Raw genomic sequence first — 26,802 nt, forward strand, 5'->3', positions numbered from 1 at the left:
TCCCATCAAATTTTTGACCTGTGTTTATTATACATGAACAACAATTTTGGATATTATCATTTCTGCCCTGCCATTCCCTCTGGAGAAATTCTAACATGGTCTAGAACAGCTGGAAAACAATGAAGAAGAAGGAAAACTAGGATTTTAACCCATAAAGCTACAAAGGAATAAAATGTAGAAAATCAGCCACATTCCCACGCTGGAGGCTGCCCTGCATCACCACAGAATGAACCAGGCTGTCCCATACAAATGACCACAGCACTCACCAATTTGTGATGGCAGTGTGAAAGTGCATCCAGAATTTCGTCCACGATTCGATCAGACAGAAAGGAGGCCACTGTCAACTTCACCTCACTATGGGAAAATCAAAAGCACAGAGTGGCATTTTAATTTGTGCAAGAGGGAAAAGTCACCACCCTTTATGCTATGTTGATAAGGTCAAGTGTGATTCTGTTTCTGTCTTTGAAAATAGCATACAAGAATGTGTGAATAGGGCTAAGGATTTCCAAAAATCAGCCTTAAACACTGCCATAAACACACAGGTAAAAGACTTTATTTACCAATGTCAACCTGCCTCTGCAGTTTCAAAATTCAAGACTTAATGGTAGGAATGAAAAACATCTGGATAAAGACAAACTTAATGGAAACCATATGCACCATGTAGTGAGAACAATTCATCCATTGACATAAATGAAAACAAACTTGGGCTGGAGTAAATTAAGAAAATCTAGTCTGGTTGTGACCGGAGAAGGCAATGGCAAGCCACTCCAGTACTATTGCCTAGAAAATTCCATGGATGGAGGAGCCTGGTAGGCTGCAGTCCGTGGGGTCGCTAAGGGTCGGATACGACTGAGCGACTTCACTTTCACTTTTCACTTTCACACATTGGAGAAGGAAATGGCAACCCACTCCAGTGTTCTTGCCTGGAGAATCCCAGGGACGAGGGAGCCTGGTGGGCTTCCGTCTATGGGGTCACACAGAGTCGGACACAACTGAAGTGACTTAGCAGCAGCAGCAGCAGCAGCAGTCTGGTTGTGAAGCTTTGGTTATTTCTTTCATATGTATATCCCTCGCCTTTTAAACAACTTTTTAACCAATCAAATGATACCTTATTGAAATGCTTCTGCTTTGACTTGCCACTGTATTTTGAATAGTTACAAATTCACTGTTCCCTTGCCTTTTATGAACAGAAGTTATCAAAATGTTTAGTTTTAGTGCCTCTTGCCTAACCTTAAAAGGATGCCCAGACAGGAAGTAGCAGCTTGTAGTTTTTACTAATAAATAACTCAGCCACTGAGGTTTCCATCCGAGGGCTGGCATTTTAGTTATTTGGTATTCCCAAGAATTCAACTTCCACGTGTATCTTCAGTCTAAATAACCCTACCTGGGCACACATGCACCAATGTGCATAAATGCACAAATACATTGAAAGTAAATGTGCTGGAGAGATACGTACCCACGTTTCGACATTGTCACATAATTTCACTCTACTTTTGAAGCCAATAATACTAAAAATTATTCATCAAGGAAAAGACTTATCAAAATAAGATGATTTAATCTTAAAACTGAAGTTGGAAGTATATTTGTGTAACAGGGGAAAACCTTCCTAATTTGCATTGCATGTCTCTTCAGAAACATTTCTGATGGCAGAGCAGAGGGGAAGCACCAACTCTTTGATGCCAACAGTAAAAACTGTCCTGGGCTAAAGATAAAAGAATGTTTCTTTCATTCCTGTCTCTGAACCAAGGTCTCCCTAGGTATTTGGTTTATCTAATACCCTATTATTCTCCAGAGGTGTCCACTGATAAGATTCACCCAGGTCGCTTATTAAAAATACAGATAACTCAGTCCCACCCCAAACCTCCAGAAGGCCTGGGAATTCAATGTTAACAAGCACTTCCTCTGATGCTTTTAGGCATATTTGAGAATTCTGTTTCCTCCAAAGACTATAGAGTCAGTAGTTTCTCTCTCTTTCCTACCCTCTGCCTCTCAGAGGTCAGGAGGGATAGTTTATTCCAAATTATTTTCAAATTATAACATCAAAAAACAAGTCTTAAAATGAAAATAACAGATACATGTATAACTGAATCACTTTGCTGTACACCTGAAACTAACGCAACTATCGTGTCCAACTCTTTGTGGCCCCAAGGACTATACAGTCCATGGACTTCTCCAAGCCAGAATACCGGAGTGCGTAGCCATTCCCTTCTCCAGGGTCTCTTCCCAACCCAGGGATCGAACCTAGGTCTCTCACAGTGCAGGCGGATTCTTTACCAGCTGAGCCACAAGGGAAGCCCAAGAATACTGGAGTGGGTAGCCTATCTCTTCTCCAGTGGATCTTCCCAACCCAGAAGTTGAACTGGGGTCTCCTGAATTGAAGGTGGATTCTTTGCCAACTGAGCTATCAGGAAGTCCCCTAATCAAATATACTCCAATATAAAATAAAAAATTTTAATTTAATTTTAATTGGAGGATTACTGGTTTACAATGTTGTTTAAGCTGTACAACAACGTGAATCATGCATAATCATGCATATACCTCCTCCCTCCCACCACCCCCTAAAATAAATTTTTTTTTAAAAAGCAATTATTTTTTAATGCTTCAGGACCATTCTGTTGTTTTGCTACTGGATGCTCTACTTCTTTCTTGACTGAATTTCCAGTTCGTAAAATGTTTAAAAGGAAATGATACAACTTAAGTCTGCATGTGCATATTTTCATCCTATCAGTACTCAGCATAAAACATTATAAAAAGCCAAGTAAGGAGTTGGTGAACATACAACTGATTTATTGAAGTAAGGAGTTCCGTACTGCTATTCAATTTTTAGAATTTGCCCATTTTTCAAGGGAAATGAGCATATTTGACAGAATCTGGTAGTCTAGGAAATGCTGAATGTGATCTATTGGTAGTTCACTCCACTATTATGAAAAAATGGTGGTCAACAGATTTTTACTCTCAATATTTAAAGAGCTTCAATAAAAACTCTGAAACGAGGTTACAGAAATATGTAAACATACTTGGGCTAGAGTTCATAAAATCACTAATCAATGGAGTCTATAAACCCTCTGAAAGCCTTAATTTCTCAAGTCGTTCCAACTGTCTTACAATTCAGTTGAATAGGCAATAGGGTCTTTGTTTAAAGACACACACACATCACAGCTGCATCTTAGCCCTGAGACTGTCTAGTTACTGCAGAATTCCAAAACCCTCAAAGTTCTATAGTCTAGCTTTAAGGTTATTAGCCTTCGACATCTACTTTGTGATGATATTTTTTTTCGCATATTTTGTTTTTAACTCCCATTTTTCTTGCCAGCTGTCATCGAGCTACATTACATATCAGCACCACTCTCAATTCTCCAGGTAGAAGCTGTTATTTTTGCTATATCTATTTATTCTTATCAAGATTTGGACGTGATTAAAATGGGAAATTTTAAATGCTTCTGAATGTATTCACATTCTGATTTTCCAACCAGAAAATATAATGAGAATTACCTGAGCTGTATAATGTAATACTGGTGGTCATCTCAGAGTTCTTATGTAAAAATCCAGGAAAGTTTGCTGGCAATCAACACCTTCTAAATATTTATACCTTTTATCAATTTTATCAATTGATATCAAATTTTATCAACCAGGAATCTATGTAAACACTCCAGAGCACCATTAGCACATGCATAGTATCACAGACCAACCAAAAGAAAACATGGTGACGTCCTAGTGGGCCTCTGCCTATTTATGGGCTGCGCATGGTTCCTATTACGGTGGTAGAAAGCAAACCGATCTCGGTCTTCAAAAGTTAGATTTATCAAGGTGAAAGATAAGCTTCAGAAGCAGGGGGGGAAAAAAGGCTTACAAACATGCACCCCTCTCTTAAAAAAATAAAACTCTTTAAAAAGGGTAGATAACTTTCTATTCCTCAGTAACGCAGGCATAGCTGCAGTCACCCAATTTTGGAAAAGTATAAAAGCTCACATTTATGCATGGCTATCTCTATATACAGTCAGTGCCTCTTAGACACGCCTACATACATTCTGTATGAATAAAGCCAACAATGACGCCCTTCACAGCTGCCTCAATGGCATTCACAGACACTGCAGCGCCTCGCTTTATGAACATTACAAACCTACCTAATTTTGTTAAGGATATCAATTCCAGACTGCTCCAACAGGACATTTTTAACAAAGGTACGTGGGATGGAAATCTTTTCAGTGCTGGCATGAATCAAGTCTTGTCGAATGTGCGCTTTTCTCATCACATTGGGGCAGAGATTCTCGGCAGCATCAACCATGGACTCAAGCAATGCCTGCAATGCAGCATAAAACGGAGAGAGAGATGAGGATGCAGACCTGGAGGGCCCGCCGTAAAACTGAAAAGCGGCTTTATATGACGCCGAGCTCTCAGAGGGCAGGGACACAACAGCGTCCCAGGGTGAGACTGAGGATTCGGAGCTGTCCCAGGGTGACTTGTGACTGCTGGCTGATCACTGATCTCAGGCAATCACTTTAAATCAGACACTTGGCAGATCCGCCCAGGCTTCGTGCTGGCATCTGAAATGTGATAGTGTGCTAGCTTTACTTAAAGCACAGGCATTCACAATTAAGATTTAGAAAGACACATACACACCAATTTACCCCACACCAGACTGTCCTCCTGGGTATTAGCAAACAAAGTTACAGATGTCCCTGGAAAATATATCGTTTGAACTCCTGTGCAATTTCACAAATCATAGAAACCTCAAATCAGGGTGAATCATTTAATAGCTCTATCAAAAGAGCAGTAGCAACAAACCACTCTAAATACTGCTGGTTTTCCTCTTTTAAAAGAAAAGCTTCAGTGTTAGGTAAAATTATAATTGCTATAAGAACAATCAAAAAATGAATAATAATAGACAAAAATATTCACGAATACTTTATAAACGTTAGTAATTATTACACTTAAAAACCTACTTAAATAGCACTTCAGAATTTTTAAAGTGTTTCTGCACATTTTATCCTTCCAACATCTGTGAAGATGGGTAGAGAAGCTGTTCATGTGATCACCATCTTATAGCTGAAGAATGTGAGCTAAGGGAAATGAAACGATTTGCTTGTGATGAATAAAATGGCTGGTAAGTATGGAAAGGGCATGTGAGCTAGCGTCAGTCCTAAATTTGAATCCTGAGTGACAATGGACTAAGTTACTGATTTCTCAGTTTTACTTTACTGAACTATAAAATGGCAAAGAAAAAAGTTCTCGTCTCACAGGATTTTTGAAGATTAAATGATATTACATATGTAAAGGGATCAGTATCATGTCTAGCAGCAGATTCATGTCAATGTATGGCAAAACCAATACAATAATGTAAAGTAATTAGCCTCCAATTAAAATAAATAAATTTTTTTTAAAAAATCACTCTAAAAAAAAAACAACAAAAAAAGTTCAGTGTGTCACAGATAATGCTATTAATCTGTCTTCAGAGATGCTAATCTTCATGATGAGATCTTGATTTTGAAAGTTAAGTTTGACCCCATTACTATTCCAGTATGAATGGGACTAATGGAGCATCATTATGGAAAGCCTAGTCTCTCTGTTCATACATTCATGTGCAGAGCACAATCCCAACAGTAAAATCTCTCATGACACCATATGATGAGCAGGAGAGCAGCAGGATGTTTATAGAGATCTCATGCAAAGCAGGAGAGGCGAGGTGGGAGGGAGCCACTTGAGAAATTTTCAAAAGCCACTTGTATGCTGACAGTGTTCTGTCCCTGTTAGAACTCTGACTAATCACTAACTTAGTACATTACTCCAAGAGAGCTACAAGTGATGCCAAATGAGTCAGTTTAAGACAAATCATTTTCATCGTTGGCACTAAAATTAATACATTCTGTTCCAGATGGAATCCCGTACTCCTGATAAGAACAACCGCTGGTATCAATACGCTGTTTGCCTTCTATCATGTTCATTAACACAACCATGACTCTCTGAAAGGTACCCCTGCATGATGATGGTTTTCAGTTGGAATGAAGTCCAGAGAAGAAGCCTGGCTTCCAATGCAGATCTTGACATGAAATTTCTGTGGAATATTGAGGGAGTAGCATTAAGTGAATAATCTTTGTTGATCTCTGCTTTCTCACCTACAAAATTATTTCTCAGGTCTCTTTCTGCCCTACAAATCAACCATCACATGATTCTGACCCTACAGAGAGGAATTTCCTCTTGTCCTGGGCGTCCAGTTTGACAGATATTTTGCAGTTAGCTCCCTACCACCACCTCTAGTCCCACATTGGCCAACAATATAATGTAGCACTTTACGCTCTACAAAGTAATTTCATCCATGATTTCCTTTGATCCACACAGATTTTAGCAAACTCATTTTATAGATAAGAAAATCAGAGTTCGGAAGAGACTTGCTCAAGGAACGAGTGATGTGGGGACTCAAGCCTTTTGTCTCCTACTCTTGTTTCCTACTCCAGCCACCCTTTCCCAATGCCCTGCCCACTACCCAGAGGAGTGTCCCTTCCTCTCTCTTCATTACCTACAATTTTCATCCCCTGCTCCCTTGAGTCAACGGTACCTAAAGGCAGGCATGGTGGACTTTCTGGTGACAAGCTAGTAGAAAGGAGAGAAAAAGGGACTTCCCTAGTAGCCCAGTGATTAAGAATCTGCCTTACACTGCAGGAGACCTGGGTTCAATCCCTGGTCAGGGACCTAAGATACCACATGCCACAGAGCAACTAAGCCCAGGTGCCGCAACTAGAGAGCCACGAGCTGCAACTACTAAAGTCCACATGCGCTGGAGCCCACAGGCTACAACAAGTGAGCCCGAGTGCCACAACTAGAGAGTCTGTGCACTGCAATGCAAGATCCTGCCTGACTCAAAGATCTCATGTGCTGCAATTAAGACCCAACACAGCCAAATAAATAAATAGAAAGCTTTAAAAAGAAGCGAGAGGCGAGGATCACAGTATAAATTTGTAATGCAGCCACTGACCACTTCTTTGTGTCCAGCCCCCAGCTTAGGTGCTTGAACAGCATCTCCTTTCAAGTCCTGGGGCCCTCTGCACACCAAACTACATTCTTCAATATCCATGGCTTTATCTCTTCTTTCCTCATGGAAATCTAAAGCAGGCTTATGTTAAATTTTCTCACTTTCTCCACATTTCTTAACTTTTCTTACATATTCTCTATTTTGTTAGTCAATGTGTACTCCCTTCAGACAACTTGAATGAGCAGACCCTGTATTTGAAATGCAACCATAAGATTTCATTTTGCCAGTATCTTCCCAAGATGAGGGTCTATATTTCTTAACCGTGAAAACAATTAATGGTACTTAGAAACCCTCTAGAATATCTGTAAAATAAACTGGGTTAATTCACACTCAGATATTCTTGAAGTGAGCAAAGGACTAGCTGTCATTCATTACAAACAAATACAACTTCCACACTGAAGTGCCCTAGAATCTCTTTCTTTTGCATTGGAAAATATAAAATATAGGAAAAGAAGAAAACTCAGAGAACTCTCCCAAAAAACTGAGTGAGTACTTGCCAAAGTGCAACCTACGCCCCTCAGGCCTCATTTCCTCAGTAAACCTGATATTTACCAGGGAAGTATTTCACAGTTGAAACCCTAGGGGAAATGAAGAATTTTCAAGGCCAAAACAAGCATTCTAAAAGTTAAGTCCAAAAGGGAAAAATGAAAGTTTCCTTATGTTAAAACATTCAGATCCTATTTATTCACCTATGATTATTCTGGGAATAAATGTTAGGATCAAAAACAAGGGGTGGGGGGCAGGAGGAGAGCTGTCATTTAAAAATACCTAAAAGAGACCAGTTCAGAGAAAATATCACCTCTTTTCAAAGAAGGACTTTCTCCCCACTTCCTGCCTTTTTTCTCCTCCAGGAAGTTTGCTAAGAAAGTTGGCTCTTCCGGTCATTTCTTTGGCTTTTCTGAACTAATATTTTTTTCTGAAAGATGGCTCAAAGAGCTATTTGAAATTATTCTCATTCAGAATTCAAAATATGTACCACTGGCCACAATACAGGGCTTTCCTGCTGGCTCAGATGGTAAAGAATCTGCTGCAATGTGGGAGACCCAGGTTGGGGGTCTCCTAGAGAAGGGAATGGCAAGACACAGGATGAGCGAATATCAAGGATAAAATCTCCCTAATTATGTTGACACCAAAACAGTCTTGCACAAGGAAGCTCAGTGCCAACGAGCTTGGAGCAAACAGCTAGTAGCAACATACTTTACAAAATAATCCACTGACTTTAGCTTTTGCTAGTATAACATTTTACTCAATTTCAGAAACAGAGGAAGGATTCTTTTTTTAACCAAGTAAAATATTGTACTACTAGCGAAACAAATAAGAATATAGTTGTTTAAGAAGCTGAATGTTGATTGTAGTAAAAATGCATTTTTCCCTACATAGTTTTAAGAAAATCAAGGTGCTAGAAAGCTTTATCAATAGACAAATGAGGATTATTTATTTGTAAAATGATGTTCACTTGTCAAGTAAACTGCAAGAAAAAAAAAGAAAATCACTGCCTACAGACTGTTGAAAGTATCAAAAATTGAATGTGAACTCAGTGAAAAGGAAATTAATGAGTAACATTAAGATGCTGGGATGAGGATTTGCCATTCATGCCAGAAGTCCCTGAAGGGAAGGGAACTTGCAACTCAAAACGACTGAAAGTAAAGAAAACAAGGGAGCGGGGAATAGAAAAAGCAGGGCATTTGGGAGCCTGGGACCTCAGGGATAGTTGAGAGTGAGAAAGGCAAGGACACATGCAAATAAGGAAGCTGTGATGAGAGGAAACCACTGGTGACAATGACAAGGGGTCAGAAAGGTCAGCCTCAAAAAATGTGGAGAATGTCTATTTACAGAAAAATATTCTGAGTCTTAAAAATGTTATCTGAAGCTTTTAAATTCAAATGCCTTTTAGTTTAGACCTCTGCCTTCCACTCCCTCCCAAGAATGACTGGCAAGAGTCAATCCCAACCATTCAGCGCATTGGGAAGGAAATGGGACCAGGTTTCAAGGGATAACTTGTGGCTTAGACCAGTTGAAACCAGTGCCCCTTAGAAGCCGTCTGATGGGAAACTTCTAGTTGCTGTGATTCGTGCTGATTTAAATGCTAGCCCATTCTTAGCATATAAGGAGTTCTTACCAGTACTTTAAAGGAAAAAAATTAGGCAATAGATACAAATACGTAATTTACAAAAGAAGAAATACAAATGGATAATAAAATTATTTGATGTATTACTGGTTATTAAAGAAATCCAAAAGACAAAATGATTATTTTTTACCCCATTACCCTAACAAATATTAAAAGGTTAACACACTTAGCAGTGGTGACACGTGACAAAACAAGCAGTTGTGTACACTAGTGGAGGACAGTTTATGAATATACACAAATGTGCAAAACATGTGTACCGTCTGACCTAGGAATGGATCAACTATACGAATCTATTCTAATAAGATTGATCAGAAATTAGAAAATAAATTATGCTGACTGTGAGATAATAGAAAATATATATTAGTCTCTGCCCCCAGTTCCTGGCACAGAGCTCCTGAAACTCTAGTAATTTCCTAACTGATAAGAACACTAGGCGATAAGAACTATCACACTAGTGATAAGAACACTAACAATATTTTGTTCTAATATTTGCACTCTGATCCTGGCTCCCGACACCACTGGAATTCCTTGGGTGATAGGATGTCTTTTGTTCTATTGGGGTAACTCTGGGTAGCTCCTGGATGAGGACTGGTTACTGGAAAGACCAAGTTATGATTAGAAGCTTGGAATTTTCAGTCCCACCCTCCCTTCTGAGTAGGGCTAAAAATGGAGTTAATGACAGACCATGCCTGCATGATGAAACTTCCCTAAAAGTATGGGTTCAGAGTTTCTGTGCTGGTGAACATGTGGAGGTGCTAGGAGAGTGGTGCGCCCCAAGACAGCACGAAAGCCCCAAGTTCCTTCCTACATACCTTACCCTGAGCATTTCTTCCATCTGGCTGTTCATCTATATCTTCTATTATATCCTTTAATAAACTGGTAAACATAAATAGGTGTTTCCCTGAGTTCTGGGAGCCACTCTAGCAAGTTAACGGACCTGGAGGTAAGGTTACAAGGACCTCGGATTTATTGCTGATTGGTCAGGAGTTTGGTGACAACCTGGACTCCCAGTTGGCATCTGAAGTGGGGCAGGGGGAGTCTTGAGGGTCTGAGCCCTTAACCAGTGGGATCTCTAGGTAGATAGTGTCTGAATGGAGTTAAATAGTAGGACACCTGGCTGGGTTGGGGAAAACACCCACACATCCGGTAACCAGAGGTGTCAAATGTGAGGGGTTCTGTGTGAAGGGAAAGACACAGAGGAGGTTTGCCACTTTCCTGGGCACTTATTCGTCTCTGCAATGAGACACCAGGCAGTCACTAAAATGATGTGTACTCACCGATCTAGAAGTGTCTTCCTGATATTGTACCAAATATAAATAAAGTATGTATAGTATTATCACATATATAAAACTGTATAGACAGAGAATGTTTGCAAAGTCACCAAAATATTAAGAATAATGTTATCTCTGGGATTTCAAGTGATTTTTATTCTTTAAATGTTTCGCAATGAGTAGTTTCATTTTTTACAGTTAGAAGTAACTAAGCAACAGAGATGACTTTATTTTAAACGTGTAAGAAAGTATCCTTTTAACATATCTGATCCTTCATGGAGGATAAAACAAGTACTATTAGGTAACAAGTGACCTGGTAGAACTCTGTATCATCCAACCAGTTGTTTTTCTACCCCTTTGTTCAGAATGTATTCACAACAACCACCATCAAAGAAAACAAAAATAACACTCAAGAGTCTCTCTGCATTACACGCACAGAAAGACAGGGACTTAAATGCCCAAGTAATCCACAACATTCTCTCCTGTGCTAATTTAATTTATAAACGGAGTAATAAGCATGTTGCAAAGTTATGATTAAGTTGCATATCAAATCCGTCTGAGTTATAGCAATTGTGTTCTCAGAAGAAAATGGACCAAATAAACACAGAAATTTAGACAAGGTCTTGGTATGGGATACTTGAACAGGCAGGTTGGAAATGATGAAACTTTTCGAAAATGAAATGTTGCTGCTCTAGGTGTTTCTTGAAGTTCCCTTAAGAAAAAACTGGCCTTCCCTTACTCTCTCCACTTAAATTTCAGAGGCTGTTTTTTCAGTCTCTGAGCCTCTAGACAAGTCTCTGCTACTTCCGGTGCCTTGTTACTTCATTCTAAATCCCTTTCCTAATCTTTCAAGCGGCTCATTGCAAAGACTGTTACCTAGTTACCTAGTGGTAACCTTTCCATACAAGCAGCAATTTGGTGCTATAAGCATAGCACCTGTCATCTCTCCCAGTCTCTAAATCAAACGTAACAACAGAAGATATTTTTTCATGAATCAGACTTCTCTTTCTAAGCAGAAATCAATCATTCTCCTATCAGTGGCAACCTGTCATTTGTGAAATACAGTTAGAGATTTACCATCAAAAACAAAACTGAATGTGATAGGTTTTACTTGATCTTATTATGCAAAAAAGTTATTCTGAAAATTATAAATGAAGCTGGAAAAGACAGGATTCAAATTTACTACACATACATCTATAAAATACAGGGTAGGGCAGTACGAAATGCCATCATGCACACTTAAGGCATAACAATGTCACTTTCCAAAATAACAGAAACCACAAACCTTGAGTTGTTCGTCAACAACTCTTGTAACTTCTCCGGCCATTGATTCCAGGGTCTCCTGAATTGGACTGGATAACAAACCACTGGCTCCTGCCCAAGATACACCACCAACATGGTATAAATTTGGTAACAGCTGTAAGAAAAATAAAAGTAACCTCTCCATAATTAAATAATGATTTAAAGAAGCACCAAAGTCACTGCAGAGTTAGTAAAAAGGGTGAAGAAATACTAGGGATAATCTAAGATAGTCTTGATGTAAGACCCTTTACACAGATCAGAACAGGTCCAGCTTTGAGAGCAGAGGAAAAGTACCCTACCTGTTTGTGCCTTAATGTCTTCATCTAGGGTGCGAGAGCATCTGACTAATCCACAGTTTTCTTCCTACTCATAAAATTCAATGATTGTGAGGTTCAAATAGAAGAGCCTGGACCAGATCCCAGGCTTTCTGATTCCCAGTTAGTCCTTTCTCTATGAACTCACACTTGGGGAAAAAATCCTAAGTTGAGAGAAGCTTCCTTCTACAAGTGACAGAAGGGAGTTTCATGCTATCAGCTTGGCAATATACTGCCAAGGAGTTGTTAACTGAAACTCCAGCCACCTTCCTGAGGTTACGCAGGACTTGATTACACCGTTTGTGAGTCACAGCGCCCCCTGCTGTAAACTCTATACAGCCGGCCGTCTGTATCAGAGGCTGCAGAACCCCTGGATACAGAGGCCCATCTGGGCTATGCCATTTTACATACAAAGGACTTGAGCATCCACAGATTTTGGTATCTGCAAGAGGTCCTGGCAGCAATCCCCCACAGATTCTGAGAGACGAATGTATTTTGATTATTAGTAACTAGCATGGGGGTACAGAAAGGAGGCGAAGATTAACTCAGCTCACTTTGCCACTTGTTAGTAACCTTGAAACTGAGTAGAAAGGTAAAGCAAGTTAAAAGTAGCTTCTAAAACTGAAGTTTAAAAGTCTTTTTCATTACAGAAGACTCTCATGTAGCCAGAAGTGAAACTCACCGTTTTAGAGTTCTTAGCATCCTGCATGAGTCTTTCTGCTGATTTTAAATCTTCCTGGACGGCATCTCCCTCAGAGCTTCGTAAGGAGTTGAGATGATCTTGTACTTTCACACACATTCTGTCAATCATCTGCTCCACACCATAAAATGGACAGCAAGTACCCAAGTCAGCACAGCCGATATTCAGACAGAAGGAAACAGAATGAATGAGGATGAAAACGTCTCCTAACTGGAACCTTTGAGAAGGCAGCTTATAGCAATCATTAATTTGCCTGTTTCTACAGGAAAACTCTGGCAACATTAACTCTGGATAAACGTGTATGGGATTGTGGTCCCCTTTCCTGCCTTAGGAAATGCAGCATGTAAAACAAAACTGAATATTTCTTGATGATTCAGAATCTCATAGCTACTCAGTGCCTTTTTGCTTGATAGTAACTCTCCTTTATTAATTTTTATTGAGTACCCCTTACAAGTCAGGCATGGTGTTCAGCACTGAAAAAACAGAAAAAGGAGATGTACAATTCTGAGACAGTTGAGATGATGACAAAATGATGCCCACAGACAGTTGGTCCCAATATTATGGAAATCAGAACATCCCTGGAAATTTTTTTAATTAGTTCAATTATATGATATGATTTTCCACCATAAAAGCATAAGCAGAAGTTTGATTATATTAACATAGGTAATAACACAGTTAATAACATCTAGTTTCTATCACTGGTCTTTTTGCCAGGTTAATTACATCTGAATCCCTTTCAGTTGTTTTCATGGATTTAACCATAGAACCCAAAGGGAAGTGGCAGCTCAGTATTGTGGACAAAAACTAGTACAGAAGGGTAAGATTATGCTCTATGATATTTGTATGCATAGAGAGAAACATGAACAAAGCTAAGACGTCTGAAGAAAAAGACAACTACGGTGTGGTTTTAAAAGTTTCTCCAGTATTTTGATCAAAGCTTCAGGTTGTCTAAAAAAAAAAAAAAAAAGTTAGAGGCTTCCCTGGTGGCGTAAAGAATCCACCTGCCGATACAGGAGACATGGGTTCGATCTATGATCCGGGAAAATCCCATATGCCACAGAGCAACTAAGCCTGCCACAACCACTGAGCCTGCGCTCTAGAGCCTGCAACTGCTGAGCCCATGTGCTACAAGTGGTGAAGCCCATGCTCCCAGAGTCTGCTCTGCAACAAGAGAAGCCACTGCAGTGAGAAGCCCACACCCTGCAACTAGAGAGTAGCCGCCACAGCAAGAGAAAAGCCCATGCGGCAACAAAGATTCAGCCAGCCAAAAATAAATAAGTAAAAAAATTTTAAGTTATATCTGTCCCCCAGAGAGACCCTATCATCAAGAAGGGCAGATTTGGCAGAGGTGACAGTCCAGTAATATTCTTTTTTATTTAACCTCACACTTTTCTATTTATTTTGAATTATTTGAAATAACAACTATAGGAGGCCAAAATCAACCTTCCATCCCCGACAAACTCCACAGTAATGGAAAATTTACGACACTGCTCAGCAGGCTGATGGTCTGATGACAGAGCTCGTGTCTACTTCCTAGAGCATCACCAGCTCTCCTTTATAAAACCAGGTTCATAACATCTACCCCATCTTCTTTTTGAGTGTATAATGAAGACTCTCCTGTAAAATACCACCACTCAAAGCACCTACTTTCATGACAAAGGGTCAGTAATACTAATGCTAATGTATGAAGAACAGCTCCTATGACTATAAAATGTATTGAGGCTACATAAGTGAACTATCTGGAACTCCTATAGGAAAAAGAAGTGACATGAATAATGTATCTCATGGAATAATTATCTTCCCTGGCCAGAAACTAAGCTTGTAGGCAGGGTTCACATTTTAACGTTATGCATTTACTTTGTCCTGTAGAGAATTAAATGTATGCTTTCAAAAATCTTCTTAATTGATATAAATTTCAACTCTTCCAACTACTGTATTGATCTGTGCTTCCTGAAGCAAAAAGGGTCATCAATAATTCATATCTCACTAAGACGGAATACCTAATTTTGAGAGACAAAATGAACCACATTTTGGGTTCTGATACACAAAGAAGGGAACTAATACATATCTGAGGCCACAAAAGACTAATTTGAGAGGTATGTCGATGCAGCACTATAATAAAACTAATCATCTTTAATAATCATGCGAGACCAAAAAGACTTCTGACATATGTGCCATTAAGCACTCACCAAGGAGAGAGGGTTTAAATGAATTCAGCAAAATGGTCTTTAAGCGGAGCTTTCAAAATCACATCCAGAACAAACAAACATTTCATTCTTTGACTCAAATAAGACATAAAATCTCGCAAGTCTCCAAGATTCTTCTGAACACATACTTGCTAAGGTTTGGCACAGCCCAACAGATCACATTCAGACACTTTACGACTAAAGAACCAAGGCCCAGAAAAGTTAAACTATAAAGATGACATAGAAAGATTACTCAGAGTACAAATGAAAATTTTGAAAATGGGAAACAAAGGATTCAGATTCTCGTCCATATTCAAGTCCCGATGGTACACAAATGTAGAAAAACAAAGAAGACTGCAGTCTGAAACACTGTCATCTCTTGGGCTAACCCATCAAAGACTTCAAGGTAGATGACGGCACTCAAGCTCTTCATTTTAAACTCTCTACTTTATCCGAGTAAAGTGTTCCATTTTTCTAAAGCAACCCAGGAGAGTTGCTAACTGCCAGAGTTTAAGAAGCTCACTTTCTTCCAAGGAAATGTACTCAATCATTCTTGGATTAGGTCTTCTTTAAGTCCTCATCTGTCTTCCCATGTCCTTCTACAGGTCTCATATCTTCCCCTTGAGAACACTCTAAACAGTCACAAGCTCTCTTCCATGTGACAATCTTGCTCATGTTTGAACACAGCTCTCTTTTTCATCTCTAATCTTTTTTCTTCAGGCTTAACAGTCCCAGTTTCTTTTACCATTCCAAAGTGACACCACTGTTTGATCCCTGACTCACACCCCCCATACACCCCTCTGAATTTTCTCTTCTATCTAAAACGCTCACACAACATTAGGGTGAATAAAATAGACTGTAACACAGTAATAGGGCTATCATCTTTCTTACTGTACAAAGTACACTTTCATTAATGTGGTGTAAATCAAAATTGGCTTCTTGGGCAACTAAGTCATACAGTGTATCTTACTTGATAGTGCCCACTTCAGTTCAGTCGCTCAGTCCTGTCTCTTTGCGACCCCATGAATCACAGCACGCCAGGCCTCCCTGTCCATCACCAACTCCCGGAGTTCACTTAAACTCATGTCCATCGAGTCGGTGATGCCATCCTGCCATCTCATTCTCTGTCGTCCCCGTCTCCTCCCGCCCCCAATCCCTCCCAGCATCAGACTCTTTTCCAGTGAGTCAACTCGTCGCATGAGGTGGCCAAAGTATTGGAGTTTCAGCTTTAGCATCACTCCTTCCAATGAACACCCAGGATTGATCTCCTTTAGAATGGACTGCTTGGATCTCCTTGCAGTCCAAGGGACTTTCAAGAGTCTTCTCCAGCACCACAGTTCAAAAGCATCAATTCTTCGGCGATCAGCTTTCTTCACAATCCAACTCTCACATCCATACATGACCACTGGAAAAACCATAGCCTTGACTAGATGGACCTTGGTTGGCAAAGTAATGTCTCTGCTTTTTAATATGCTATCTAGGTTGGTCATAACTTTCCTTTCAAGGAGGAAGTGTCTTTAATTTTCTGGCTGCAATCAGCATCTGCAGTGATTTTGGAGCCCAAAAAAATAAAGTCTGACACTGTTTCCCCATCTATTTCCCATGAAGCGATGGGACCAGATGCCATGATCTTCGTTTTCTGAATGTTGAGCTTCAAGCCAAACTTTTCACTCTCCTCTTTCACTTTCATCAAGAGGCCTTTGAGTTCCTCTTCACTTTCTGTCATAAGGGTGGTGTCATCTGCATATCTGAGGTTATTGATATTTCTCCCAGCAATCTTGATTCCAGCTTGTGCTTCTTCCAGCCCAGCGTTCCTCATGATGTACTCTGCATATAAGTCAAATAAGCAGGGTGACAATACACAACCTTGACGTACTCCTTTTCCTATTTGGAACCAGTCTGTTGTTCCATGACCAGTTCTAACTGTTGATTCCTGACCTGCATACAGGTTTCTCAAGAGGCAGGTCAGGTGGTCTGCTATTCCCATCTCTTTCAGAATGTTCCACAGTTTATTGTGATCCACACAGTCAAAGGCTTTGGCATAGTCAATGAAGCAGAAATAGATGTTTTTCTGGAACTCTCTTGCTTTCTCCATGATCCAGCAGATGTTGGCAATTTGATCTCTGGTGCCTCTGCCTTTTCTAAAACCTGCTTGAACATCTGGAAGTTCACGGTTCACATATTGCTGAAGCCTGGCTTGGAGAATTTTGAGCATGACTTTACTAGCGTGTGAGATGAGTGCAATTGTGTGGTAGTTTGAGCATTCTTTGGCATTGCCTTTCTTTGGGATTGGAATGAAGACTGACCTTTTCCAGTCCTGTGGCCACTGCTGAGTTTTCCAAATTTGCTGGCATATTGAGTGCAGCACTTTCACAGCATCATCTTTCAGGATTTGACCACTTAGGCTTTTCCAAATATAGTGAGCTACAGAACCCAAGTGCAGAACTTAGAACCATTAGCCATAAAATGGTTGCTTGCAATTTGTCACAACTGTCCTCAGTTCCAGCAAATAGCTTACTGTGTGTGTGTTAGCCTCTCAGTTGTGTCTGACTCTTTGTGACACCATGGGGTTTTGCCTGCCAGGCTCCTCCATCCATGTGGTTTTCCATGCAAGAACACTGGAGTGGGTTGTCACTTCCTTCTCCAGGGATCTTCCTGACCCAGGAATCAAACCTGAGTCTCCTGCATTGCAGGCAGACTCTTTACCGTCTAGGCTACCAGGGAAGCAAATAGCTTATTCAGTGGAAATTTTTATCTTCCTCCATGTCTATTTCTTTGTTTGATTCAAGAGAAATAAACTCAGCACCTAGCACTGAATGAGATACAGCCCTAAATGAGATATACCCTTTGCCACCAAACAACAGAAAAACCTGGAAGTGGAAAGAAATATTCGCAATCAACCGTAACAATATATAAAGTTTGCGTATGCAATATCCACAGAGACCCATTTTGTTCACTGTCAAAGCTCCATCTCCTGTAATAGTGCCTGCCACATCACAAACCCTTATAAGTGTTTATTCAATGAATAAATGGGTAATGAGAAGTACTAAAGGATTTCAGTCAAGGGGAGATTACAACTAATTGGGGCTGAAGGTAGCTTTTAGACTGAGTCCTGAAACAGTTCTACAAACTGAGAAAAGGATGAACATAAACAATGGAACATTCAGACACTTGGGATTCCTATTTCCCGATTAGAAACAGAGGCATTTTATTGTGGGAGATCAGACTGGAATGTTAAGCTAAGACAAGATAGTGGAAGACTAAGGCTCAGGCTACAGAGTTCAACCACTGCATGCAAACCACAGAGCATCTATTCCCCCAGCTCCTCCTCCTAAGTATCTAAAAATTCCTTAACACTGACAATGTCTCAGCTTCCCTGATACAAAGAAAATGGGCTGTAAAAAGAACAAAGATACCAAAAAACAACAACCGCAAACAAAAAAAGAGCACAAGGAGACACGGAAGATGGATGAACTAGTTCTTGCAGTGCTTGTAAGAGACACAGGAAGGAGTTAATAAAAAGCCTTAGTAAAAGGTCAGGCAGTAGAAATAGAAAGAAAAGAAAAGCTGTAAAAGACACTTTGAAGATAAATGGGCAATGAATAGTGACTCTGAATGAAGACAGTGAATGAGAAATCCAAGGTGACTCCAGGAGTTCTATTCTCAGTGAATGATGACGTCTCTGAGAGCAATGGTGAAATCAGCTGTTCCAAAGGATGAGTTTGGTCTTTCACCTTGCTGTCAGAGGGCCATCTGGATGGGGATGCTGAACAAACAGGAATTTCTGTTTACAGAAAACAGGGACTGAGGAGATAGATCAGGAGTCATCCACACGAGGGAGTTAAAACAGTAGAAGTAGATTAGATAGCACTAAGTACAAAACTTTGAAAAAGGATGGCATTTGGAAGATGAAAGGAGAAAGAGTTGCGTAGAAAGGAGGGCAGAGAACAGAACGATATTCAGAACAACATGCTGGGTGAACCAAGAAGTGTATCTCAAGAAAGATAAGATGGTCTATAATAATGATGACAATTGTGATAATAAAAAAATAGCAACAAACAATGATTACTGGTGAGGAACCAAGTACTTTGCACACATTATCCCATTTAATCATCTGAGCACCTTCTTTGGGTCATCTTTCCCATTTTTACAGATGAAACCAAGCCTTAAAGAGGTTAATTAGCAATTAACATCAGTTCCAACCAAGAAAGAATAGCAGAATCTGTACTTAAAACCAGGTCATGTGACTTGAGACCACAAGTCAGATCACTACACATACAGTCTCCTTTCATCAAAAGATAAGAGGGAGAAAGGCCTCTGATTTGGTGACCAGGTCCATTGAGTCTCATCTCAGCAGACAGATAGGGACAGATGCACATTCCAAAAGGTTGTAAAGTGAATGGGTAGCAAGAAGCCATGAAAGCAAGTATAAAAACCTGCACATGAAAGGAAGGAAAGAGAAGGTGTGGAGTAAATAGCTCTAGGCAATAAAACTGTCCTTAAAAAAAAAAAAAAAAGAATGAGAAGACATAGCAGAGGCTGGCAAACTATAGGCAATTCAGAGCCTGTTTTTATAAATAAAGTTTTATTGGCTCAGCCACACTCACGTATGCAGATATTGTCTATGGCTGCTTTCACCCTATCACAGCACAGCTGAGCAGTTGCAACAGAGCCCATATGGACTGTAAATACTAATTACTATTTGGTTGTTTTATAGAAGTTTGCTGACTCTTGATTAAGAGCATTTATAAGATGAAAATAAGAGATCAAAAGCATAGGTGCAGTGTTGAGTCTTGTGAAGGTCTTTCCTAAACAAAGACTAGAGACAAAAACAAATATGTGAACTTTTATGAGACTTCAATGTTTCATTAAAACACATTTTAATCCCTTCAGTGTCATCTGGGAATGATGACTGCCTATGCGGTTAGCAGGAGTAGTCACAGAGGACCTATTCTTTCTGTGTTCCTATTTCTGGAAACTTCAATAAGAAGTTTCAATAAGGAGGAGATAAATCTCTCCTAAGGTGACTGGAACAATTAAAGTCTGAAAACTGCTAATCATCATGTCCTAAGAAATCCCCAAAGTGAAAAGGTGGCAATATACCTACTACATAATGACTCGAATAATTTAGAGCGATGTCACCCCCACAGAATTAAACATCTGTATATGCCTCCTGTGTATAATTTCCTCTCGACTGAGAAGATGAAACTTACTTTTAAAAATTAGCATTAAAGGTTGAGGCAGTAATTTTTTTGGATGAGCAACAAAACCCCTGTGAATGAGGGAAAAATTTAAAAGGATATTGAATTCACGAAAGCCTGTGTTATGGTAGCTCATAAAGGAACCAAAGGCAAAGGTTCAGTGTAAGATGTTAGCCCTCTCACTGCTTTTAATGTTAAACACTAAAACCAGGAAATAATAGTAAACCATAAAGTACTAAAAGCTAATATTAGTTATAGGAAAAAATTTAGATGTTTAAGGCATTGATAAGGTTGAAAATAATATTTTCCTTCCCCATACTCCCTGTTACTTCACTAATAGTCATAATTAATGTTTTTCTTCACAGACATTGCTGTACTTTTCTTATATAAATAATACATGCTTATATAAAGCATTCAAACAAAACTGTGAAGACAATGGAACTCAACCTAATCACAGCACCTGAGATAACCATTTTTTACATTTTGGTGAACACTCATGAATCTCTATGTATACAAAGTCATCCATATAATTTTACTTACTTGGAAGATCATACAAGACAAACTTATTATGGACACCTTTCTTTCATTCTCTTTCAAGAAAAGGAATAACAAAAAAATTTAAATGGCTCTCTATCCAAAGCAGTAGAATACATATTCTTTTCAAGAGTACATGGAACATTCTCGAGGATAGATCACAGGCTGGGTCACAAAAGAATTCTCAACATATTTAAGACGGCTGAAATCATATCAAGCATATCAAGTTTCCTTACTGACTAGAAATCAACTACAAGGGAGAAAAAAAAAAAAAACTACAAACATGTGGAGGCTAAACAATATGCAACTAAACAACAAATGGAAGACTCAAGAAGTCAAAGAGGAAATTAAACAGAAAAACAACTGCAAACAAATGAAAATGGGAACACAATGACCCAAAATCTGTGGGACACAGCAAAAACAGTTCTAAAAGGAAGTGTATAGCCATACAAGCCTAACCTGGGAAACAAGAACAATGTCAAGTAAATGAACTAACTTTATGCACAAAAAAAGTAGAAAAAGGAGAAATCACAAAACCAAAGTAAGTATTGGACAACATGATATAAGGAAAGGAATCCTAAAGGTCAGAACAGAAATAAATGGAATAGAGACCAAAAAAAAAGTAGAAAAGATTAATGAAACTAAGAGCAGTTCCTCGAAAATAATTTTGTTGTAAAGATATCTTTGTTGTAGGTCTTGAAAATATCAACAAAACTGATAAATCTTTAGCCAGACTAATTAAGAAAAAAAGAGGGCTCAAATAAATAAATCAGAAATAAAGAGAAGTTACAGGTAACATCACAGAAATACAAAGGATCATGAGAGATTACAACAAACAAATACAGGCTTCCCAAGTGATTCAGTGTGAAGAATTCAGCCGCCAATGCAGCAAACACAGGTTTGAACCTTGGGTCAGGAAGATTCCCTGGAGAAGGAAATGGCAACCCACTTCAGCATTCTTGTCTGGGAAATTCCACGAACAGAGGAGCCTGGTGGACTATAACCCATGGAGGGTTGCAAAGAGTCAGACATACCTTAACTAAACAATAACAAACATATATACACAAATAAAATGGACAATCTGGAAGAAATACATTTTTAGAAACATACACTCTCCCAAGACTGAATCAGTAAGAAATAAAAAATATGAACAGACCAATTACCAGTAATGAAATTAAATGAGCAATTAAAAAAACCAAACCTCCCAACAAACCAAAGTCCAGGAGCAGATGGCTACACATATGAATTCTACCAAACACTGAGAGAAGACAGAAACTTAACCTTCTTAAAGTATTCCCAAGAGTTGAGGAGAAACACTTCCAAAGTCATTCTGTGAGACTAGCACTACTCTGATGCCAAAATCAAAGACACTGCAAAAATTAAAATGATATTTGTACAGGTAAGCAAATAGAATAAACCATGAAAAGTAGTTTCAAGTAATAAAACTTTTCCTACCAGTTGGTTCCTCTCAATCTACTGAAATGAACATTTTTGAAATAAACAATTTTTAAAACCCTCTGCTTTTATTTTTGTGACTTCCATTTTAAACAGCAGATTTATATCTGTATTTTTGACTTTTGATGTATTAGAGAGGATTATCCTAAAAGTAAACCTTTAGTATACTTATAAAGTAAAACAAAAACTTTAGTATACTTATATTCAACTCATCTTTCTCCCTCTTCAACACCTAACTTTAGTTTCATTATTTTTACATTAAGATTTCCAGCATTTACATACTTTTTAGTATAATAATAATTAGGTGTTCCCTTCTTTTCTAAGTTGATATTAAAATTTTAAATCCACTAAAATGCACAGTATAGAATTATGATTATGGAATTCATAGAGGAATAAATGTAATAGTATATCTTTTAATTCTGCAGCTCAAAGCAGATTGCCCCAAAGTGGTAATTTTTTAAAGTTTTCTTTCAGCTTAACTTCAATGATTTCATTAGTGGCACAGTTTCTTATTTATATCTCATATTGTATACTTTTGTTTCAAAAAAGATATTAATGATCCAGATAACCATGATGGTGTGATCACTTAACTAGAGCCAGACATCCTGGAATGCAAAGACAAGTGGGCCTTAGGAAGCATCACTATGAACAAAGCTAGTGGAAGTGATGGAATTCCAGTTGAGCTATTTCAGTCCTAAAAGATGATGCTGTGAAAGTGCTGCATTTAATATGCCAGCAAATTTGGAAAACTCAGCAGTGGCCACAGGACTGGAAAAGGTCAGTTTTCACCCCAACCCCAAAGAAAGACAATGCCAAAGAATGCTCAAACTACCGCACAATTGCACTCATCTCACACACTTGCAAAGTAATGCTCAAAATTCTCCAAGCCAGGCTACAACAGTACATGAATCGTGAACTTCCAGATATTCAAGTTGGATTTAGAAAAGGCAGAGGAACCAGAAATCAAATTGCCAACATGTATTGGATCATAGAAAAAGCAAGAGAATTCCAGAAAAACATCTACTTCTGGTTTATCGATTACACCAAAGCCTTTGACTGTGTAGATCACAACAAACTGTGGAAAATTCTTCAAGAGATGGGAATACCAGACCACCTTACCTGACTCCTGAGAAATATGTATGCAGGTCAAGAAGCAACAGCTAGAACAATGGAACAGCTAGAACAGCTGGAACAATGGACTAGTTTCAAATTAGGAAAGGAGTATGTGAAGACTGTATATTCTCACCCTGCTTATTTAACTTATATGCAGAGTACATCATGCAAAATGCTGGGCTCGATGAAGCACAAGCTGCAGTCAAGATTGCTGGGAGAAATATCAATAACCTCAGATAGGCAGATGACACCACCCTTATGGCAGAAAGCAATGAGCCTCTCGATGAAAGTGAAAGAGGAGAGTGAAACAGCTGGCTTAAAACTCAACATTCAAAAAACAATTATCATGGTATCTGGTCCCATCACTTCATGGCAAATAGATGGGGAAGCAATGGAAACAGTGACAGACTTTCTTTTCTTGGACTCCAAAATCACTGTAGATGGTGATGAAATTAAAAGATGCTTGCTCCTTGGAAGAAAAGCTATGACCAACCTAGAGAGCACATTAAAAAGCAGAGACATTACTTTGCCAACAAAGGTCCGTCTGGTCAATGCTATAGTTTTTCCAGTAGTCATGTACAGATATGAAAGTTGGACTATAAAGAAAGCTGAGCACTGAAGAACTGATGGTTTTGAATTATGGTGTTGGAAAAGACTCTTGAGAGTCCCTTGGATTGCCAGATCAAACCAGTCCATCCTAAAGGAAATCAGTCCTGAATATTCGTTGGAAGGACTGATGCTGAATTCCAATACTTGGGCCACCTGAAGCAAAGAACTGACTCATTGGGAAAGACCCTGATGCTGGAAAAGATTGAAGGCAGGAGAAGAAGGGGATGACAGAGGATGAGATGGTTGAATGGCATCATCCACTTGATGGACATGAGTTTGAGTAAGTGCTGGGAGTTGGTGATGGACAGGGAAGCCTGGAGTGCTGCAGTCCATGGGGTCGCAGAGATGGACATGACTAAGCAATTGAACTGAACTGATACTTTCTTCTGCTTTGCTAGAGAATTTCCTCAAAAACTCAGTTTTTCATATGGAATATTGGGGGTAAAATTTCTGATTCCCTGTCCAAAATAATTTTACTCTGTCCTCACTCTGTTTGATAAAATGGCTGAACCTCATTTGTTTCTAAGATAGTCCCCTTGTAAGATGACCTGTGTATTCTCTCTGGGACTCTTTAAGATGGTGTTTTTGTTTTTCTTTATTCTAAGTGTTCTGACCAAGTATGGTCCTTTACTCATCCCTCTAGATCAATTTCAATAGGTTGTATCAACTCCAACATTCATATGAAATGCTTTTCTATTATTTTTACTCTTAACTTTTTCTGTGATGTTTCTTTTTAACCTCTGGAGTTCCTATTAGAAGGCTATAGGTCATTTTTAATCTATTCACTATTTTGACTTACTTTTCTCTCATATTTTTCATCTGTCTCACTGCATGTCATAAAGATTTTCCCTGTTTTCTACCAAAGAAGTAGCTTAATTTGTACCCTATCAGTAACTTAATTCTATACTACAGTTTCCGTATTTTCAATTGCTAAGCATTGTTTCCTGTCCTCCGATTACTCCTTTTCATAGCAGCTAATTCCTGTTTTATGGATATTCTCTCAAGTCCCACTGAAGCTATTAAATTTAAAAAAAAATTTTTTTTTTAAGTTCTCTGCTCTACTTTGAACCATCTGAGCTCAGTTCTTTGGTGTATCTTCTTTCTTTGACATCCTATAGATTTTCCTCTAATATTTTATGATCCTTGTTTGGCTATGTTTTTGGAGGAAAATATTCCACACTTTTTTAAAGTTGAGTAGAGAGAAAAGGAATGAAGTAAAAGAAAAGAACACTTTAGTTTCTCTTCAGCACTTAAGTGTTAATTAACATTCAACAAATTCTTAATTATTCAGAAGAATTTGGGAATTTTTTTTTCTACTCAGAGAAGTGAAATGGAGTAGAAGAAATGGAACAGAAGGTCTCCAAAGTATTAAATCTGATTACCCTCACATTTTATCATCTATAATCTACGGTTCCTAATAGTTATATATAAATCTAAATCACATCTTACTGCAAGGAGATCAAACCAGTCAATCCTAAAGGAAATGAACCCTGAATATTCATTAGAAGGACTATAGCTGAAGTTAAGCTTCAATACTTCAGCCACCTGATGCGAAAAGTTGACTCATTGGAAAATACCCTGATGCTGGGAAAGATTAAAGGCAAAAGGAGGAGGAGGTGGCAGAGGATGAGATGGTTAGATAGCATCACCGACTCAGTGGACATGAATATGAGCAAACTCTGGAAGACAGTGGAGGGCAGAGGAGCCTGGCATGCTGCAGTCCATGGGGTCACGGAGTCATTATGTCCAGAACTTAGCAACTGAACATCACCTTACTGACAGTCTTAAAACACACAAAATTGTCAACAATGAAAACTGTATATTTAGTATAAGAATTAACCTACATTTTCCTCCCTCTACCTCTTCCCTCGAACTCTACTTACATTTGTTGTCATTTTCAGAAATGGGTTCTTACTGTCCCATGGGAAATGATTCAAACGATAGAAATCCTTGGTCTCTGGCTCTTACAAGGGTCAGTTCAGCATAAGCAGGAGGAAGGACTGGCACGGGGGGAAGACTGGTTCCCTCTTACCTGCTGTGTGGTGCTGGTGACAATGCCCTGCTGGAGGCGATAGGCCTGCTCCTGAAGGTATTTTCTAGTCTCGTGATTCCGGAGCAGGTAGTTTTCTATCTGGAAATTAAGCACAGGTCTCTTTCAAGAACACATGTCAACTCAGCAGAGAGTAAAGTCATCAGTGAAACAGCCAGCTGCTGAAGTGAAGACCCAAACAACTAATTTACACAGCCTGCCGGGGCCCTGACCCCACAGAATGTATGAGGGGGGAAATAGACTATCAGATGCATTATAGGGGTTCTTAGTTAGAAATTTCACTTGCAGGTAACAGGGGTGATTTTTATGTGACTCAGTAGTTGACAAAGAAGAGCAAATGTTTAATTGCCTGCAGGGTTAGTCACCCCATTTACTGCCTTTTCATCACTTTCCTGCACATGATTGTAATCTTTCTCTCTCATAAATTTTTAACCAATAAACAGTTCAGGAGCTAAATAAGTACTCCTACAGAGTACGGATGGTCCTTTCTGAACCTCTTGGCCTTATTCCAGGGGTAGAATCCAGCAGCATTCAGAAAATTCTGTAAAGGAAAAAATAGGTACAAAATTGGAAGGATACAGGCTGGTCCATCTCAAAGCTATATACTAATTTCCTTAATCTACCAGGTTTACATGTATTTTTAAAAATAGGAATGATTTTAGCAAAGTTATCAAAAATTAGAAAATGGATCCCTACAGAAAATGAAGTCTTAAAGTTACTTGACAATCTATATTTTTATATATAGACAATGTTTTATGAAAAACTCAAAAATACAAATGATAACTAGATTGGAATAAAGTATTTAAGAAGAACAATAAACACATTGGGCAAAAAATGTAGGATAAACTATTGGGGATAATGAATACCTATTACGGTGTTTTGACTAAGTATGCCATCTATTTTTTTAAGTTG

The 26,802-nt window shown here is 38.8% G+C and overlaps 1 protein-coding gene across 5 annotated transcripts in view; it reads right to left on the reverse strand.

Moving 5' to 3' along the window:
* CARMIL1 (capping protein regulator and myosin 1 linker 1) overlaps positions 1-26,802 on the reverse strand; it is a 313,940-nt gene that overhangs the window by 51,252 nt on the left and 235,886 nt on the right. For all 5 annotated transcript variants that reach the window (XM_088831520.1, XM_055407125.2, XM_055407124.2 and 2 more), the window contains 5 exons: positions 25,873-25,971; positions 12,725-12,853; positions 11,712-11,843; positions 4,125-4,300; positions 267-354 (listed from right to left, as the gene is read on the reverse strand). In XM_088831520.1, coding sequence (XP_088687646.1) covers positions 267-354; positions 4,125-4,300; positions 11,712-11,843; positions 12,725-12,853; positions 25,873-25,971 — 624 coding nt within the window. The remainder of the gene's footprint in view (positions 1-266; positions 355-4,124; positions 4,301-11,711; positions 11,844-12,724; positions 12,854-25,872; positions 25,972-26,802) is intronic.

The sequence above is a fragment of the Moschus berezovskii genome, chromosome 23 (assembly GCF_049115385.1).
Source record: "Moschus berezovskii isolate FMDL1 chromosome 23, NW_MosBer_1.0, whole genome shotgun sequence".
NCBI classification, from domain to species: domain Eukaryota; kingdom Metazoa; phylum Chordata; class Mammalia; order Artiodactyla; family Moschidae; genus Moschus; species Moschus berezovskii.